This window comes from Chaetodon auriga, chromosome 22 (assembly GCF_051107435.1).
Source record: "Chaetodon auriga isolate fChaAug3 chromosome 22, fChaAug3.hap1, whole genome shotgun sequence".
NCBI classification, from domain to species: domain Eukaryota; kingdom Metazoa; phylum Chordata; class Actinopteri; order Chaetodontiformes; family Chaetodontidae; genus Chaetodon; species Chaetodon auriga.
This window is the reverse complement of record NC_135095.1, coordinates 15121088-15140611: the sequence shown is the minus strand read 5'-3', so window position 1 is coordinate 15140611 and position 19524 is coordinate 15121088. Positions and strand designations below refer to the sequence as shown.

Genomic DNA, 19524 nt, shown 5'->3' with positions numbered 1-19524 from the left:
TGTCTAAAATAAGGTTCCCGGTATACTTCTGAATATTATACCCATGTAGAAAGGACAGATACTGCCAAAAAAATTGCCTGATTTCAGACAGAACTGTCAGCTCTTTATATTCCATTTCCATCCTTCCATCAATGTTCCCGAACCATTCACTAGAGACCAACGTATTCACCTGAATCTAATGCAATTTTAAGATGACACTGTTTCAAATTATCCCTACATACCAATTTTTCAGGGATTTTAAGAGTAAAAACAAACTCCTAAGAACAGCCTCTCCAGACGCAGTGGTCACCATTGTTGTTGTTGTTGTCGTCCTTGGTTCTGGTGCACAGCTTGAGAACAGCATGACAGTCCAACCCATGGTACTGATTGGCTAATCGTTATTCCCCCCGGCGCTTATTGGATCATCTGCTTTTTTTTCTGCTTCATGTCATGTAGCCAGATGAATCAGTCAGCTCGGTGGGTTGGAAGCATTCAAAGGTCTGGACCCAGGCAACCAAAGAAATATACCCCACCAGTATTATTATGTGTTGATATCTATCAGGCGCACCATCACCAATGTATCAATGAATCAAACCATCCGTCTTCTTCTACAGCCAACTTCTTGGAATTTACTGGAGTACAATTACACAAACACTTCCTGGAAAAAACAAAAGATTGCCTTCATAAGTGCCAAAGCTTGTTCTTTGCCTTGTTCTTTCACAACTCTGGGCCCAATCTGCTTTGGTGCCTCTGGCTCGCGTCGTGACAACTCCCTCTCTGGGGTGTGTTAATACGGAGGCGCTGATGATCCCACCAAACACACACATCCTCATTACCCATGACCAGCTGATGACGGTAACTGGAAATCATGAGTTCAATTCATGCATCGGTCATGATCATAGTGATAGATGTTACTGCTCTGCCCGTGTGCTTGCCTCTCACCAAGACTCCATAAGCACCTTTCATTAACATGCAGAAGCCCGCCGACGCACTCTCAAGCATGAGTGCTGCAGTGATTACACAGGAAATGAAGTATACATATCCATCATTATTCTAGTTATTAGGCAGCAGTTACTGGCAGCTGGGCGACACGGGGAATGGAGTGTCTTCCCTTCAGATTCAGACCAAGAAGTTGGCAGGTGTTCACCCTGCCGAAGTGCCCCTGAGCAAGACACCACATCCTCGCTCGGTCTGTCTGATCTTCAGATCAAAGAAACATCACATTAACACTGTGTAATTTTCACTGCAGTTGCTGCTTTAGCTCCAGGCAGTCTGAACATTTTCGCTATACCTTCAGTCGGGAACAGATTCTCCTGAAAAGCCTTGAAAGGCCAGCTCTGCATATGAGCATTAATTGGCATTTACAAGAGGCATGACAGGATTTTGATTTAGGGAAAAGTCACGCAATTAGTGGTGCTTTGTTTGCTACTTAGCCTCATCTTATATTTAAGAGGTTAGCCACTTAATTTAAGCGATATTTAACTGACCCGTCCACCAAGGTTGCAAATTAAGAGAAATTTGAGTCTAATTTAGCGATTTAATGAGTCATGAGCTTCTGTTTAGGCATGTTTACACAGATAATGGTGCAATTAAGGCATCTTAAGTTTAGGATGAACAATCTTGTCTGCTAATGCTTTAAAAAAGCAAACAATATACATATTTATCACAGTATTTTAAGTCATCACGCTACACCTCTCATCATTGACTGTGGTCATAATTCAATGCTGCCAATTTAATTTAGTTTGCAGTGCACACTTAACACATTGTAATAGTGGCTGCCATCTGGACTGTGAATCAGGTCATTACAAATTAATTGGTCAAAAAGTACAAGCAGGAGAACAAACGAGTAAATTAGGAACGTGAACTTCACCAGGACATTGTTAATTTCACAACAGCTCTAAAGCTTTATTTACTCTGATGACTAATTACGATATTGTATGGTAATAAATAGTGGACGCCTCAGTAACGAGACAGGTGGTGTGTTTGGAGTAAAATGCCGCTGTAGCTGTCTCTGCTCCAGCGTGTAGCGGCAGGCGAGGAGTTACTTTTTTGGGCAGACACCAGGGCCAAGCACGATAATGCAAGCTGTCCAAAACATGCCAACTCCATTTAAAGACTCGACGCTGAGCCTTGACTGCGCTTCTATTCAGATGGGCCTTGATGAAACTGTTTGCAGAGGTGTGATGGACAGTTGAGGTAATTATTCTGCTTGAGGTATGATGATTAGGCATTGTGGTTGAACACTCATACACTCAGTATTTTGTTGAGTTGTTTTGATGCTCGATGTGCCTCCTGCCAGCTAGGCAGAGACGTGCGAGACAGCCCTTTCCAACACAGACCTCTCTTGTTGTGACGGCTGCCGTGCTGCCATTAACTACGGTCAATCAATAGATCTTGGTTTTCAACTTTCAGAGTTCCTTCCCAACTGCTCTCAAAGTTTCATCTCTTGGTCCAGCCTTCTGAAAAACAAAGAAGCCATAATCATCCTCAAGATGCACCATCCTCTGTGCCCCGTCTCTGCGTTTTCTGCACCTACTCATTGATTCAAGTGAAAATGATCCTCCAAAATAATAATAATAATAATAATTTTCACCTTTTTTCTGCATTGCTGTTTTATTTTCAGCTCTTTTCAACCTTTATGATCAAGCAAGAACAAAGTCTCATTTACAGTGAAAGCCTGACGAAGGCAAAAAGCTTTTCAGCAGAGCTTTGGTCAGGGATTAAAAATAATTAAAAATTTCTTACTCTCGGCCCCTGAAAGGCTTCGGCTTGGTTTTACACAGACTGTGAACACAGCAGAGGTGAACTGCAATATAATAACAATATACATACTACTCAGTTAATAGCTGGAGGCTGTCCTCCAGGAAGCTGGGCTGTTTTACATCCACAACATGCAGTCTCCTGCTGTGGCCTCCAGGCTTGAGTTCCTGCAATCTGTCAGAAGCAATATTCAATATATTATAACATGGCTTTAACTTTGAGCTATTACTCAAAACACTCTGCATGAGTCACGGTCCCTCAGCCTGAAAGAAGCAGAAAATCTCAGCATTTCACATCTCAGCATTTTCTGTATTTGCACAATCAGGTCAGGTGTTTACCTATTATCCACAGTTTTGTAAAACTGCAGCTGCAGACTTTTTGTGTGATAGCAATTTGACTATTAAGCAAGCCCCATGCAAGTTCAGATGTACAGTGGCCTCACATCAATTTGCATATTTGAGGCATTCCAGTGATTTACAGCACAGAAGCAATTAAACTAAAGGATGTCTCGAGGGTCCCCACCTGGTTTGAACCCAAACAACCCTTTGATCTCTGCTAAGTGGCTGCATTCATATTGTCAGACCTTATCTGAATAGATTTCAATTATTTCTGAATTCATGCAGCATCACCAAAAGAGTTGGGGAGCAGCAGCAATCACTGCAGGATCTTGGATAAGTTGGGTAGTTGCGGCTCACTCAGGATGTGTGTCGTAACACTGCCCCCTCATGGTCGTGACCAATAAGGCCTTTACAGTGCGTCTGTGGACTGTGTGTGTGTCTAAACTCACACATTCAGGGGTCAGTACCATTTCTCTTGTCTTACAGTTGTTCCACCTGCAGGCAAACACAAAAGTCCTGAGCAGCATAAAAGACTTTATCCCTCAGAATGCCATCTGCCGTCCCCTTATGTCTTCGTCATGTGAATCACGTGCAGAGGAGAGTTACAGCTTGTCCACTGAGGCGTTCTTCCAGCTTCCTCATCCATGTAAATGAGTTTTATGTTCTGCAGGCTTAGAGGGGTATCATACCTTGGTTGCCCATCTGCTGCAAGCAAATAGTCAATCAAACATATGGCAGCAGTAGAGCAAAAATAAAGTCATCCAGCACCATGTAGATTAATCAAACCTTTGAATGCTGCTAGATTAACAAGATTATGTTTATGTCTCCTAATCAAGCAGGCAGAGCTGTTTTTTTTAACTGCACCATGTTGTAAAATTCCTCCGCCTCTGCTCCAGCATCATATTTTTGGAATATTAAAACAGAGCACATGAATGCTGGGTTGTTGACAACTTTTTTTTTTCCGCACACAGACATTAAACCACTCTCAAAGTATCCAGATAAACGTTGGAGTTATGGCTCCCACACGTCCTCTCAGTGTTTCTTTCGGCCCTGAAATTAAACAGGAGCACCATCCTCGTTTCGTGCTGCCATTTATGATTGCGTTTTGTCACTTGCTGGTGGGAACAACAACAGGGAATATTTAGCTGAAAAAACAAAGTGGTTTACCATTGAAAAAGCAGAGATACCAGACTTCGTTGCTTATTCTGACAGCACAGCCCTGATAAGGAATAGAGGGCTCTTATCGGCGTTGCATTGTTAGAGTAAACATTTAAGTTTGATATCTGCAGTCTCTATTTGAATAATGAATTGTTGCTCTCTAATCTACTGATTGGGCATAAGTGCCTTATGTTTTAACTGCTTTTACTCAAGACCATTACTGGAATATTGTGTGTATTTTATTTTAGCAGATGCAGCATTGGAGGCTGAGCCAAGAACCATCTGAAACCCAGAGCACCTACACAGTCTATTATATGCTTTGGCACCAGAATGGGGGCTTTGTGTTTATTGCACATATTCTGTAACAACAAAGAGCAGAAGAGGCTGTAGAGGCGAGAGGATAAAGCAGTGGAAAGAGTCTCGACAGCCTTGAATCAAGATGCTCTGAGTGGCCCTCACATCGCTGTTGATCTTGACTGTCGACACACAGCTGTTTGTATTCTTCTGGGTTTCATTGTTGTCTGGTTGCTGCACACTACCTGCAATCCTACAGGCCTTTTTTAGCCGGGACTTTGTTCTTTGCAATGCAGAAATGCAGTTAATTAACCGAGTATTTAAGCCCAAATACATGAAAAGACAGGTTTGTGTAGGAGAAAGATGATTTCAATTTTGAACAGAATAAATTAAAAAATATTAAGGCTTGGATCTAAATTTTACAAACTGATCTGGGATTGTTTTATGATAATATTGTTCTCATCATTGTGAGATCTGGGAATACTGCAACACTGCTAAAATGCAGTTCAATGGGATAAGATGCACCAGTGGTCACATGATCATACAGCTTTTACCCAGTCTACAGTCATGTTAGCAGCTCTGTGAGGTTGTACATAGATACATCTGTGCTCTGAGCTAACTGCTAACGCTAACATGCTAACATGCTCACATGACAATGCTAATGGCGTTGTTTAGCAGGTATAATGTTTATTGCCGGAGCTGTTGGTTGTAAACATCCAGCAAAGTTTACAAAGCCATTGGCTCAACTTTGGAGTTACTTAACAAGTTGTGTCGTCACACTTTCCTTGTGCAATGAGACAGTTCGGATGCAACCACTTCTCCTAAAAAGGCATTAATCGGACAAACTGTTGGGTTATTTACAATCTGTCATATTGCTCTTTTTTTGTTTCGTCTGACTGCAATGTACCAATGTTTCCCTGTTCCCAGATCTGAGCAGTTAACTTGATACGAACTTGTACCATGTTATTAGAACTGATAGGAATAAAGGCCAAACCCATGAAATTAAGAGCTGATAAGGATGGTTGATCAAGCTGGAGCTTGTTTCAAAGGAGCGCATCCATCTCTCATCTAGCGCAGGTTTCTGGCTCATGAGATGCCATTATGCCCAGTCAATGAATCAGCGAGTCAGTCAGTCACCTAGTTATCCAGTCAGTTGGAGAGTCACTCTGTAACTGAACCAGTCCAGTCAAGCTGTGAGAGGAAAGTCCAGCCAAGAGGGCAGGCGCTACCCAAAATCCTGATGATTTCCAGATGAGAGCCCAGACGGCCTGGCCTGAGTGGAGAACACACACACACAGAAAAAGAAAGAAAAAAGAGAGCGAGGGAGAGGGAGAGGATGGAGGGACGGAGGGAGGAGGCAACAGAAAAATGATACAGTGAATGAAGGAATGATCCTGCATATGAAAGCAGTGCATGTGAAATGCCAAAACTCAACAGTCCAGGGCGTCGTCCACACCGTCGTGATGTTCATTGGTGTGTGTGTTGAGTCGTGCGAGTAGATCTGTGCATGAGGATAACCAACATGAGGCGGTGGTGGGCTCTGCTCGTCGTCATTTACCTGTCCGTCTACCTGGCAGCCACTCAGCACCACAGGAAAGGTAGGTGGGCTTGGAGAGGCTGTGCACACTCACCTGCTGCATGCATACATTGTGTCTGTGTCTTGTAAAAGTCTGATTCAAATCATCCCTCGTGCACAAATTGTTATCGTTTGCATCCTCATTTCAGAGATTCAAGCCTGTTAAAAAATGGAAATATACGTTCATGATGGTTCAGTCTCGGTGTGCTTCTGTGCAAGAATGTGTTTATCTTCTACCGGGATCGTTGCAACACGCAGGACATCCACGGATCATTTTCCAGAGAAAAGTGACTGGCCTGTTGTTACTGGATCCACTCACTGAGGAAATTCCTTTCTCAAGACTCACATAGCTTAGAATCTTTGGATAAGTCACATGATGCTCAAACCGGCTACAGGCGAGAAAAACACTGCAGCTGATAACGGTTCAATCGTCTGGTTGTTGAAGAATTCATGCAAAAACATACATGTGTCAGAGTTTTACTGCGAACCTGGTTCAAAGAGGTTCGTCCTCACTGCCAAAAGTCACATTCTGTTGGGGAAAGTTGGATTTATTCATCTGTTCTAAGCAGTTTCCATTTTTGGGGGTTACAACAGAACAAGCTGTAAACACAACATTATGTTATCACCTTATTACACAGAAGTCTGACGTTCAACCTCCTTTTAACTCGTCCTCTACTCCCTCCTGAGAGAAATATCTGCCTCTTTCACTGCTCCACTATGTTCACAAGCTACTGCTAACTTTGTCTGACATCTGATGCTGAGCAGGTAATGTATAGTGGATTTATGTGAATTTACCAATGCAGCCGGAAACAAGGTTGATAAGAGCTGCAAGACTGAATCAAAACAGTAAAGCTGCAGGTGGAAAAACCAAAACAATGAGCTGAAAGACGCTAAAACGCTCCTTAGAGATGAGAGGAACCATCCATTTTTAGTGTGTTTGGTACTACAAATCACCCCTTACACACTAGATCAAGTCATTTTCTCTATAAGGAATACTTAAGAAATATTGACTGGTGCAGCTTTAATTTTTTTGGCCCATTGAAAACAGTTAAAAAACAACAAGAAGTCTAACAATGACTTTTTAATCCCCAAATCCAATGTGGTCTTCTCTGGTGATAATACATGACTTTAAAACAGCTCAGCCTCTCTTAGATTTGTCTCACAGTGGGAGTATTGTTGAGGGGGTCTTTGTTTACATTGCAAATAGTATATTTTGTGTCCAAGTTGCTGGAAAAGTGCAGTTTGTTTGGATTTCATCATCATTTGGAGGGGAATTGAGAGGCTGAGAAGAGGAAGGGCCACTGCGGTTAAGTTTTTATTCCCCCATTTGTCCTTTTCACCCTCTCTTACCGTAAGCCAGAGGCATCCAGACGTCCACTTTGTTTTTGTTTTTGTTTGTTTTTCCCTCTCTCTCTCATCAAGACGTCCCTCCAGCCAGGAATACTCTTTAGCCCTGCTAATTAATGAATCTTTGTTGTTCCCTCATCTCCTTGCAAGCAGTTAGCGGGAGATTACAAGTTCCCTGCCTGTGCATAATGACATTGGGGGAAGCCTGCCCAACCAAACACTGATTGTTTGGAGCACTGGATGGGGGGGCATGCATGAGGGATGAACAGGCTTAGAGCCTGGGATGCTGTAAGCAGGGAAATCTATATTACATATTTAACCTGAGAGGGAACGAGACAAATCAGCTAGAAAATATTAACATCCTTATTGTTTGTTTAATATTAATATTAGATACTAACAAATAGCTTCTACGCTACAATTGCGGATACAGTGAGGGGACATCGAGTTCATGCTAGGACACCAACACATGTACTTCTTCATAGAGTCACATAGTGATTGAATGTTCATATATTTCAAGGCCTAATCCTTAAGCAAAAAACACTGTGAAAGACTCACACTGTCTGAATATAAGTTGTTTCTAGCTTGGTTTACCTCACCATTGCTGCACTTTTGGGCTTGTAAATCAACATGATACAGGATATAGTGTCATATTGTCAATGCACAGCAACAACCAGTTCTTAATTGTTCTACATCTTTGACTTCTGTTGAGACACTGTAGGTCTCAGAAAGGGGTGCAGGAAAATTAATCTGCACGTCTTTGCAGATTTTGAGCTATTGGTAAATTACTGTAGCTGCTAAGCTAACCGCTAACACAAGCCAGCTAGCCAGGCGGGCTAGCAAGTCACAAAAGCTCTGCAAGGTTCTTTCAGTTTTCTCTGTACTGTGCCGTTTACTCCACCTGCCATTTTGTTTTCTGGATTGCACCATTTCATTTAATAAGACTTATTCCAAGCTGGCTAGCTTAGTTGCCAGCGGGACAATATGCTCACAAAGTTTATCCAAGTCTGTACCATCAGCTCCTGTCTCATTATAGCTTTTAAACCATCCGTCTGTGGAGCTGTTTATATTCCAAGAAAGAAAGGTTAAAGAAAAGTTTATGGTACAACACAGTTAATAAAGAAGAGCTTCCTTCATTTTGGACGTTCTGGGCGCTCTATTCCCTTAAACATCACAGCAACCAAGATGGTTTACGATGCGTCAACAGTGCAGATTAAACCAGCCTTCACCAAAGTCGAAGATGATGTGAAAAACGCCTTGGCGTGAGGATCCACTGATAGCAGTGATTCTCTCTGATTCTGCTCTCATTCCAGAGCCCTCCATCCCCTCCCCTCCCCTCCCTTGGCCCTCAGCTGTTCCCACTCCTTGTCATCACCTGATCTCCACACCCAGCTGCGCACCTGTTCCCAATCCTTTCTTCAGCTCCTCAGCGTCCTGACCCTTTTCTCCAGTTCCCTGCTGGACCTCCTCTGTCTCTTACTCTTGTATTGTCCTTTGACTGCTTTTTCGTAGTTCTTGTCCCTTTTTCCAGTCTGTTGCTGAACTCTTGTTGACCATTTACAGTGAAAACCACCTGTTTTACTTACCTGTTACAAATGTGCGACATAGAATGGATCGTCGTTTCTATGCTGGGATTTTTTTTGGTTTATAGCTTTAGAAATGAGACACATGGCCTGTTTTTGTGTCTACAGCAGTGCTGGCCAAACTAAGCGAGCATAAATCAGACAACATTTTTTTTCTAAACTGCAGTTTCTGCTTCTGGAAGCATAGAACATACATTTACCTGCACGCCAAAAACTATTGCATTACAGGAAACAATGGCAGGGAGTAGTGGACAACTTTTATGTAAAACATAAATGATTAATTTTAAATGTAAATCAGCACTGGGTTGGCCTCCTAGCTGTCATTCCCCTGTAGCCCCTCCATCCTTTAGTAATATAAACCTTGTTATAATGAGCACGTTTTCCCCCGGGTGGGGTTTTGTTCACACAATGTGGGGCATTGTCAGTGTTAGCTGGAGTGTCTCTTCGGTGTCTAATATGATTGCACAGGCATTCCTCCTGCCGCTGATTGAGTATTTGGGAGTCACTCGCTCAACAAGGAGTATTTTTTCTTCACCTGCAAGTTGTGATGCACTTATGGCTGCATGTCAGTGTTGGATCTAGGGAAATTATTTCAGTTCTGTTAGTTAATCCTCTCAAAATTTGACATGTAGATACCATTTAGAGGAAATATTTTCACACTTATAAATAGTTTGCAATCTTAGAGCAGAGTTAGATGAGAAGAATGATACCACTCCCATGTCTGTATGATAGAGCCAGGAGACTGTTAGCATAGCTTAGCAAACATGTTGCTCTTGTGGATGTCAATAAAAGATTGTTGATTATAGTTTTACAGGATGAGCGTGCTGTCTCTATTTCAAACACTTGTTATTTAATGTTCTCAGGCTACTCTCATGTCTGTACAGTAAATATGAGGCTAAACCCAGCAAAGTCCTCGCCATGGTCCTGTTGGTTGGGGCAGATTTAAGAGGTGAAAGGTTTGAGGTACTACGTTGTACCAAATTGGTGGGTTTTATTTATAGAGCTACAGATTTTCTTTATATTCAGAATGGTGGCCAGATTATGAAAACAAAGCTGGAGCTGCAACTGGCAGTCATCCAAGCAGGAAGCAGGTACATGGGGAGATCAGCCAGTGCATGTGGTTTTGGCTGGCTTAACAAATGCTTTAAAGCTAAACGTATGAGGCTGTGGGCAGCGGGGGTGATCATTACTGCAGAATTGGCAAGGCAGCAGACCGTAGATGCCACTGTAGGGTGGGAAGACACTGGGTCTGAATTCAGATGGAGCCCACTGTTTATACTGTAAACCTCATTAAGATCTGTCTGTGTGTGATCTGTGTGCTGGCATACACTCTAAGTCGAGCACCGGATGGCAACAGTGTGTGAAACAGTGGAAAAAGAGAGCGAGGTGTCTGGGGACGCTAAGGAAGGTTTAACAAGGCAACGAGTCCACTTTCAGCTCTCATCAACTGTCTTTTCAGTCTCCTAGTGTCATCAAATTGGTCTTGGAGCCTCACACAATAGATATCATCAGCAATAGTGGCCATAATATAAACAGCATGAAAAAGAGGAAAATATGGACGGGATTACCGTGCATCCTCGTGTGACTAAGATGAATGGTGTAATAAGTCATAAGTAAAAGTAATGACATTGAAAGATGAGTATTAGGTATAATATAATAAGAATTAAGCGTGCAAAGGCGTGTGAGGAAATAACACATCCGGAGTTGTCAAAGACATCTATGTATTGTGTTGCAGACATATCTAGTGATGTTAGCATCCCAACCAGCTAGCTTCAGTCCATCCTGTCTTGTAACACCACTTTGTACCTCAAGAGGCCATAATCTGATAGTATAGCTCCGTTACCCACAGTGTAAACACCAACAATCCCACAGAGCTCCGAGATCTCGGAATAGGCTAAAGTCAGCTATTAGTGCCACTATCTGCACAGTTAACTGAGCTATTTTACAGCTGCTAGTAGCTACAGCCAAAGACTATAGTGAGCAGCAGCTAGCAGTTACTCGTGGCGATATGCTGCCGCTTATTGACCTTAATCACATCTCCAAATAAATGGTTATATTATTATGTGTCTGCTGGGTGTGTAAATAGGCAACTGCACATATTCTTATCCATCATCCAGTTAACTGTTTGTCCAGCAAAGCAAGTAAACACTAGAGCGATTCGATAAATGTGCTAAATTAAAGCATAGGATACTTTCCTTCAAGTGCCAGTACCTCAAAATTGTACTTAAACTAAGTACTTGAGTTAATGTACTTGGTAACTTTCTACCTCTGGATAAGAGAAGGAATTGCCTCTGGTTATCGCCTCCAGTAAAATATGGATTTCATGGTGTTTTATCATAGAGATTGGGCATCAGCAACTGTGAGCGAGGTGTTTCATTCCAGCCCTGTCTGGACACCTCAGATTACGGGTCCCTGGTCTGCTACACATGTGGACACTTTGAAATCTGACCAAATGAAGTCAGCAACACCTGCCCCTCTGTGAGTGTGGATATCTCACCTCTGGATGCACCAGCCACTGCCACTTGTAAATATAGGAGCATCTGTAGCTCAGGTCGAAGACCAATTACCCTCTGCATAGCTGGAACCAGATCCTATCACATCTGCATAATATTTGAGCAGTAATGTATCTGTGTTTGCTCAACCTCTGGCCCACCCACATGCATGGCACGTTGGATAATGTGGTGCCTAATTTCTTTAAAACAAGAGAGATCCTCTAATCCAATTTCCTGTTCTTATGTGTTTTAGCTCTGTATCCATCTGCACATAGGATAAAGCGTGGGACATATTCGCTGCTCAACCCCACCTTCCAGCGTGCGGTGGAGGACGTCAACCTGCTTTTTGAGGTCAGTTCAGATCCTGTGGCTTTTGATGTCTTGAAATAATTCACAGCTCAGCGGTTCATTACTGGAAACCAATTTAAACATGTTGAGAATGTGGGAAAGATGTGTCCGAGTTGCACATTTATGGTCCATTGTTCACTGCTGGATACTGTGTGCTGCTGCTGTGCTTCTAATCATAAACAGAAATGGGAAGTATGTGTTTACCCAGAATTTTGTGGCCGCGGATGAATGGATCATTTATTGAAATCTTATGTCTCCAGTTCACAAAAGATTTAAATTAATAGTGTCTTTGGTGAAGTAAAACCTATATAGCAAGTTAGTTAGTAGTGTAAGAAGATGGTTCTTTTAGTATTTTACTTGATGGACCCACGTGTCCCAGATCCTGCTAGCTGGAATGCAGATCCAAGGTGCGGAGCACAGCATGCTGATCCCGGATGAGGAGCTGGCCTCCCTGAGGAGCGTGGAGAAGCTGGAGGTGATCTGTGACGACGTCCTGCCCAAGAGGCTCTCCGACATTCGCCGTCTGACAGCAGAGCTCGGCCAGCGTCGGCAACCTCTGAGCATGCAGGACTTTGAGAGGACGGTGCTGACTCTGGTGTACACGGCTCAGACGCTGGCTCGAGTCAGCAACCAGCACCAGAGAGAGGCGTGGACGGACGCTGTGATACAGCTGTTCAGAGCCATTCAGAAGGACCTCAGACCTTTGTGAGGTGGTGTGCATGACCTGGTTTTACACATATCCTACATACTAAGTCTAAACAGTATGCACTAAGTATATACTGATTGTTATAGTATACTGTTTTTGCACTTAATATACAACAAATCAATGTTTGAGTACATAATCCAATTAACCTGAGGTATAGTAAACCTTTTAGACACAGTCTCACTCCCAACTCACTTTATTCTGTTCATCAAAGGTCAAAAATGAACTTTCAAACTTCAAACTTTCAACTCTCGAATTTACTCTGGTAATGCACCTTAAGATTTGTGATGGTAATAAACAAACATGCAGAAGCTGTAGTTCATGCCATGGTGGATTCAATCATGTGTGTAATATCTTTTTGTGCCGTCTCTAAAGATTTAATCAGAGAAAAACCAATTCAAGGTAATGTGACAATGTGTTTCTTTCATGTAAATTGCATCTATGTCATGAATCATTTTTACACTACAGATGAAGGCAGGAAAGCGTCGGTATAACCTGCAACAAAGGTCCCTCTCTGGGATCGAACTGGGGACATTGTGTCACCGAGGACACCGAATCCCTGATTTGATTGCTTTATGAATTGTATTACTCCTCCCAGCTCATAAGCGTGCAGTTCTTCCCCCTCTCCTCTGATTGTGACCGTAATGCATTATGTTTGATCCTACTTATTTGTTCATTATATGAAAATTAAATAAAACCAGCAAAGCGTCTGTGCTCCACGTATTTTGCGTGAGCTGCAGGAAGGCCTCATTAGTCAAGTGTGTCCCAGCGAGCTCTAATAAACTTCCACGCGCTTCCAGTCTTAACTGGAACACTGTGGCAGTTGCTGGAAATACATTATGAAAGTAAGCACTCGAGCACTTGCAAATGTGCGTTTAGTAATGGACCCACAGTTTGCACACCGACTTTTCTGATTATTCTGACCTGCTTTAAATCAAACTATAAGCGGTGCATTAGTTTGACAACTCCATGCAGAGTCACCTCCGCCCTCCTGGGCTGACTGTGGACATGTTTGATGTCATCAAATGACTTTAGACGGCGTTGGATGCTTTGCTCTGTCTAGAAAGGATTGCTCAGCTCATTTGATGTGTCACTAAAAGCCCTTTGAGTGAAAACCACAGATTTGTACTTAAGAGTCTGTGTACATCAATACTCCTGATTGCTCATTTGAGCAAACTGTAAAATGTTTGATAGATGTTTGCTTCAAGGCTACACATTTCCCCACTCATTTTGGGAAATAGGTACTTGCCGTAATAGGCTTTCGTGCAGTTCACTCATCTTGGAGTGGATAGAAAGTATATATGTGGTTTGTTTTCCCTCCTTGAGTCAATTGGTTTTACATTTGCTTACATTCTAGTATTTTGCTTCAACTTAAGCTTTTATCCAGCCTTGGAAACGCCGGTTGCCCAGTGTTTGTCATTTCCTGCCACCAGAGCCGCATGTTCTCCACAAGCCATTTAATTTCTGAAAATGTATATGATGATGATGACAGGAATTTTTTCTGCACGATTTCCAGTTTCTTTCTCAGCATGTCAGCATTCATCCGATGCCCAAGCGAGTGGCGCTGACTCGGGAGGATTGATTGATGAGGAGGTGAAGACTGTAGTGATGGAATTTCCTTCCATGACAGAGGATCAGCCTTCGCTCCCTGCGCCGCTCTAACGATGATGATGATGATGAGTTTTGGGATGTTTCTGGCCACTACTCGAGTGTAAAGAAGCAGGGATATTAACGAAAACAGCACAGCTCAGGATTTTGTTCCAAGTATCAAGTTTCATTAAGACCTCTGTGCTCCATGTGCAACCCTGATGCGGAAAAGTTCGGATGCTGTGTAAAACGTGAATAAAACAGAATGCAGTCATTTGCAAATGAGCTGTATTTACCGACAATAAGCGTTCCTGAGCCCTGTAGTAACATCCTTTATACAATCATGTGTTCACAAAGTGGTGAACCTCGCTCCATCCTCGCTGGTGAACGACTGAGCCTTTCCAGGATGCCTCTTTCATACCCATGAAGCACCACAAATATCCTCAAATCTTCAATTCGTTTTGTCTAGAATTGAAGTTGCTTACTGCAGCTGTTTTTATCAGCTTGTCTTTGCAGGCTGAGTTGCACTTTGTAAACATATACAGGGTTGTCCGTTATATCAGAGCCAACAATCACAGAGGACTTGCAATATTTGCGAAGCCAGTCATTTGATTTTGTTCTGTAGCTTCATTGAATCAAGAGAATATTGGAGAGACATTTTCCTAATATTGAATTGCAGAGCCGCTCGGTCAATCCACACCTCAATTGTCTCAAAGTTTTTAAAATTACTCGCTGCGCTGCTTCTCTTTATCTCCATCTCCTCCTCTGTGATTATGAAATAGATTTGATAAGAGAAATGAGGCTTTTACCTGAATTACTGACTTATCAGTATACCTGGTGGAAAATGAGCCTGTAATATTTCATTCATTTAGTGTATTATCCCGAAATGTCATGTATAACCCTCAGCAGATTGATACATGTTGAGAGAGCAGCACCAAGTGGCTGCAGACGGAACTGCAGCCGTAGAGTTCTCCATCTGAAACCGCATGTTCTCAAAGCTTTATAATATTACAGGATAAAGCTTTCTGTTTCTGTACATTTTTGATTTTAGAGAGACACTAGTAGATTAAAAAAAAAAAAAATCCTTATACCATTCACCCATTTATTATTTCAGGACATGATATCATGCCAAAAGATTAAGAGATTTAATTAACAGTAATACTTGTCAATGAAAATGATCAGAGGTGTGCTGGAGCCTACAGAGCAAGTTGATCATGAGGAATTATAGTTAGTAAATGTAATTTAATGCATCAAACTTTATCCATAAGGAACAGGAGAAGTATTGCATAACAGGCCATTGGTCAGTGTAAATCAATGAAACCAACAATATATATATGAACATATAGTAGCAGCAGTTATGGGTCCAGTCACTACTGTTGCAGTGTCAAAAACCAAAGAGGAAGAACATGACATCTGATATAAAACATTACTTTACAAATAAAGGATTTTGTCTCGTCTCTCAAACTCGTCCACGTTCGTAACACAATCAATCCAACCGGTGGAAATCATTATTAGAATTATCATAATTTTATCAAAAAGAAATGGCTGTTAAATTATTATATAATGAGCAATAAAACAGAACATTACTATGGCTGCCTACCATCATAACTAACAGCTTCCTGTTTCTCACTGTAATGTACCTGAAGATGACTGTGCACAGCTGGTTTCTACTGCAGGTGTTTTTATGAAACAATATCATTTAGGTTTGTACCAAATGTCTGTCTAAACTTGTTCTTTATCACTGTAAATATGATCAATTATCAGCCACACTTTGTCACTAGGTGGCAGCATTTCCAAATTTAATTCCCTGTTGAATCCTCACTCATGTTATCAGTTCTGTGTTTTGTTATTGACTTGTGCAGATGTTATGATGTTGTGAGGAATAACGTAACAGTAAAGCATGCAGCAGTAGTAATCCTCTTCTCTTACTTTCTGTTCTGTCCTGAGTTCATGTTGCGCATATTGAACTCATTTCAATATATTTTTGTTAATGCTGACACGACATGTGGGCTGCTGACAAAAATCAACCACGTGGCGTTTCCAAATTGATTTCTCATTTTCTGTTTTTGCCGTGTTTGCGTTTGAGGTGGCTTAATTGGAGCTGAATCTTGTCAAAACTGCAATGTGTCTCTCCTGGTAGAAATACTTTCTGATCACCTCCAGCTGAACACCCAGTTGTTTTAGCTCGAGCTTATCAGCTGCATATGTTTTCCCCACAGCTGTCAGACATATTTTCAAGCTTCAAATCTCACTCCGCTGCCAGAGGGGGACCGATGAGATATCACAATGTGTCACATACATACACGCCGTGCGTTTCTGCACCAAATTAAACAGCTCAATACAACCTCTGAGAGATCCGATGCATTTTTCCCGTCTGTTAGTCAGATGAGTTGCGGTATAACTTGGCTTTGTCTCCCCGGATATTATGAGAAAACGATTCAGGATCCCGGGTATCAAACATTGAAAATATTCCTCTGGCGAAAATAAGGCCAGATTCTATACTTTGAAGATCCTTTAACACATCGTGCAAACATTTCCTTTAATTAGGTAAATCGCTGTCATTCCGAGTAGGAATGAAACACAGAATGAAAGCTGTGACTCAAAAACTCCAGATGTAAGAGGGCGATTTATGAGCCGCGGCCACAAACAGGCTGAAGTCATCAGCATGTGCCTGTCAGCTCGCATCATACCAGCGTCTTGAGTGGGTGATTTTGCAGTCTTCCTGCATTGCTAATACCAGTTTAACTGACACCACCCTGCACGGTCTGAAAAATGATCTTTAGGTAATGACTGTACAACTGTTAAGGATTTAGCATTATAGCAGCTCATTAGCTGAAACCACAACTCCAGAACCAGGTCATGGTCATTCTTGGAGCTCTGCTATTCGATGTGGTTAATGTGCTGTGTATAATAGTAGCTGAGCAGGACAGAAACAGTGCCAGCGGGGGAGACTGCAGACGGGGTAGATGGATGGACGGGAGTGGGATACCTTTTCTGTGTCGGAGAGCCAATTAGACAGTGAGAGCATGCAGCCCGCTCAATGCAGCCTCCTGCTCTCTCAGGCTTCCAGGAATCTTTTCGGCAAAAAACATCACTGACCGCCGGGGTAGATCGCAAGCCGTGAATGAAACTGAAGAAGCAGCGCTGTGTGAATTATGCCTGTCCTCACGGGCCTCCGTCTGGAGTCAGGATTCAAAGCTTCTCCTCATTTATGTCCTTCAAATCAAACAAGTGAAGCCAACAGTTGTCACAACCGTCCCGCTTCTGGGAGACTTTTCAGCTTTCCCACCAAGTTGATTTGTTGGGTATAACACAGTTTTTGATAAGGCATTGGGAGAAGGAAAGTTGGCAGGCCGTGGGATAGAGGATAATGCTCTCTAACCCTCCCAAACTCTTATCGGACATTGTTATGAAGAGGTGCAGGATTCACATGGGAGCTGTGGTATGCTGTTTTTCATCACACTGCGGGTCCCTGATTTGATTTGGCTGAGTCCAGTCACAGGTGGAGCGATCTCAAAGGGAAGCCTCAGTCTGCCCGTGAAAGAGAGTGAGTGATGATGCCGCTGTGTGTGAATGATGTTCTTGGTGATTTTATGATGCCGTCTTATCTCACAGACTCTCTTAAGCTCTTTTTCGTTTGGGGGATGGAACTTAATCCTCCAGTCAGCCGCCAAAGGGGCCAAAACAGATGAGATCTACGTGAGAACTGTTTCAAAGCTGCACCAAAACAGGGCTTCTTTTTCTTATTAGAGGAATAATTAAATATTTTTGGAAAAATATGCTCATTCGCTCTCTTGCTGAAAGTGAAACGATCGACACAAAAGCACACAAAGCTACAGCCAGCAGCCAGTTAGCTTAGCTTAGCACGAAAACTGGAAACATGGGGAACTAGCTAGGCTGTGTTAGAAAATGTGCCTACCAATGCCTCTAAGATCATAAATTAGCATGTTTTATCTCATTTGGATAAAAACAACAAGCTGTGGTTGACAAGTTGACATTTTTAGTACCTTTAAGCTAAGCTAACTGTCACAGGCATAAGCATATATCTGAAAATGTGGCACTATCTACACTTCCTCTGAGCTCTACTGAACTTTTTAACATCTTTCAGCTCATTGTTTTGATTTCACACACCTCAACTTTACTGGTTCGGTTCAGTTTCACCACCATCACCAACCTAATTTCCAGCTGTTCTAACAGAAAAAGCTCTGATAAACCCACAGTCTAAAAAGGCTGCAGCAGTATTCATTTGATAGCAGCACAAATGTAGAGAGTCCTCTCTTTCCTTCTTGCGGTAGACATCATTGTACCCACTTGGCAGAGGGCCATGACAGCAGTAAATCCACATTTTAACTTGTCACCATTGCTGAAGATGGTAACCTTGACAAAATGGCATATTCCATCTCATGTTCTCCTCGCAGCTCTTTGACTTGTCATTTAGTGGAGACGTGTAGGACTAAGAGAGGCAATTTAAACAGAAACAACTACGGCAAATACGGGGGATTATTCAATTTTGATATGCTAAAATTGTGTTACAAGTGCGCATTGTCTTGAGCTGCCCTCAGAATGAGGGTCTGCGGGTTCAGTCAAATGTCTCTCGTGCTCTGATCCACCACTTGTTGACGAAATGTTATGACAGACGGGGAAGACCCCAAATCGCTGTGGTTCAAAGCTTTTTGTGACCACCCCATAATTGAAAGCCTGAACATCCTCAACACTGCATCACGCGACCACGGAGCCACTTTTTTTGCCTCCTGTAATGAATCCTTGCATGTTAGCTCAGCACAGCCGCATTAGCAAACATTCTTTCGATATAAATTGTCATATTAAGTTTCATAGCGCTCTCATATTGTGGGCTGAAGAAAAGCCGCAGCCAGAGTTCCTCCTAATATAGCTCTGCAAGTTCACAATCTTGCAGAAGTTCTTGAACTGACTGTGGGCCAAAGATAGACCCTGGCAGGACTCCGTGGAACTAAACCTTGCCCGGATGAGTAATGAGTAAACAGCGAAACCAGGAGAGGAGGGCGCGTTGGTAGTCACTCATGGTGTAAACACAGTGAGGTATTAGATTTCCTCTCAATGAATGTTTGTTGACACTCAGCCTTATTTCGGCTGTTATCAATGGTAAGTGATACAGCAACAGCAGGTGGCTGGGATTCAAACACTCGACTGTAAATGAATTCAACTGGATGCGGCTCGGCTCTCTGGTGCATGTCTTTGTTTAGAGAAGAATTAATCATTAAGTGACTCTGAGGCCCAGCGGTCTGCCGGCTTTGTTTTAACTGCGGCCATCTTGCTGTAGCATAAACTCACTCAGGAAACTAAGTGTCAGAAAGGGGAATTGCAATGTTTGTTTCTCAAAGAG

General features: G+C 42.4%; 1 protein-coding gene across 1 annotated transcript; it reads left to right on the top strand.

Moving 5' to 3' along the window:
- Window positions 1–5960: 5960 nt before the first annotated feature.
- fam180a (family with sequence similarity 180 member A) lies at window positions 5961–12581 on the top strand. The gene is made up of 3 exons (XM_076722855.1): window positions 5961–6127; window positions 11778–11875; window positions 12252–12581. Exons 1-3 carry the CDS (start codon window positions 6037–6039, stop codon window positions 12579–12581), a joined length of 519 nt encoding a protein of 172 aa, XP_076578970.1. The 5' UTR covers window positions 5961–6036.
- Window positions 12582–19524: the final 6943 nt, after the last annotated feature.

Coding starts and splice junctions, on each gene's coding strand:
- fam180a (XM_076722855.1), top strand. CDS start 6,037: ATGAGGATAACCAACATGAGGCGGTGGTGGGCTCTGCTCGTCGTCATT. Junction 6,128..11,777: donor CACTCAGCACCACAGGAAAG/GTAGGTGGGCTT, acceptor TATGTGTTTTAG/CTCTGTATCCATCTGCACAT. Junction 11,876..12,251: donor ACGTCAACCTGCTTTTTGAG/GTCAGTTCAGAT, acceptor CACGTGTCCCAG/ATCCTGCTAGCTGGAATGCA.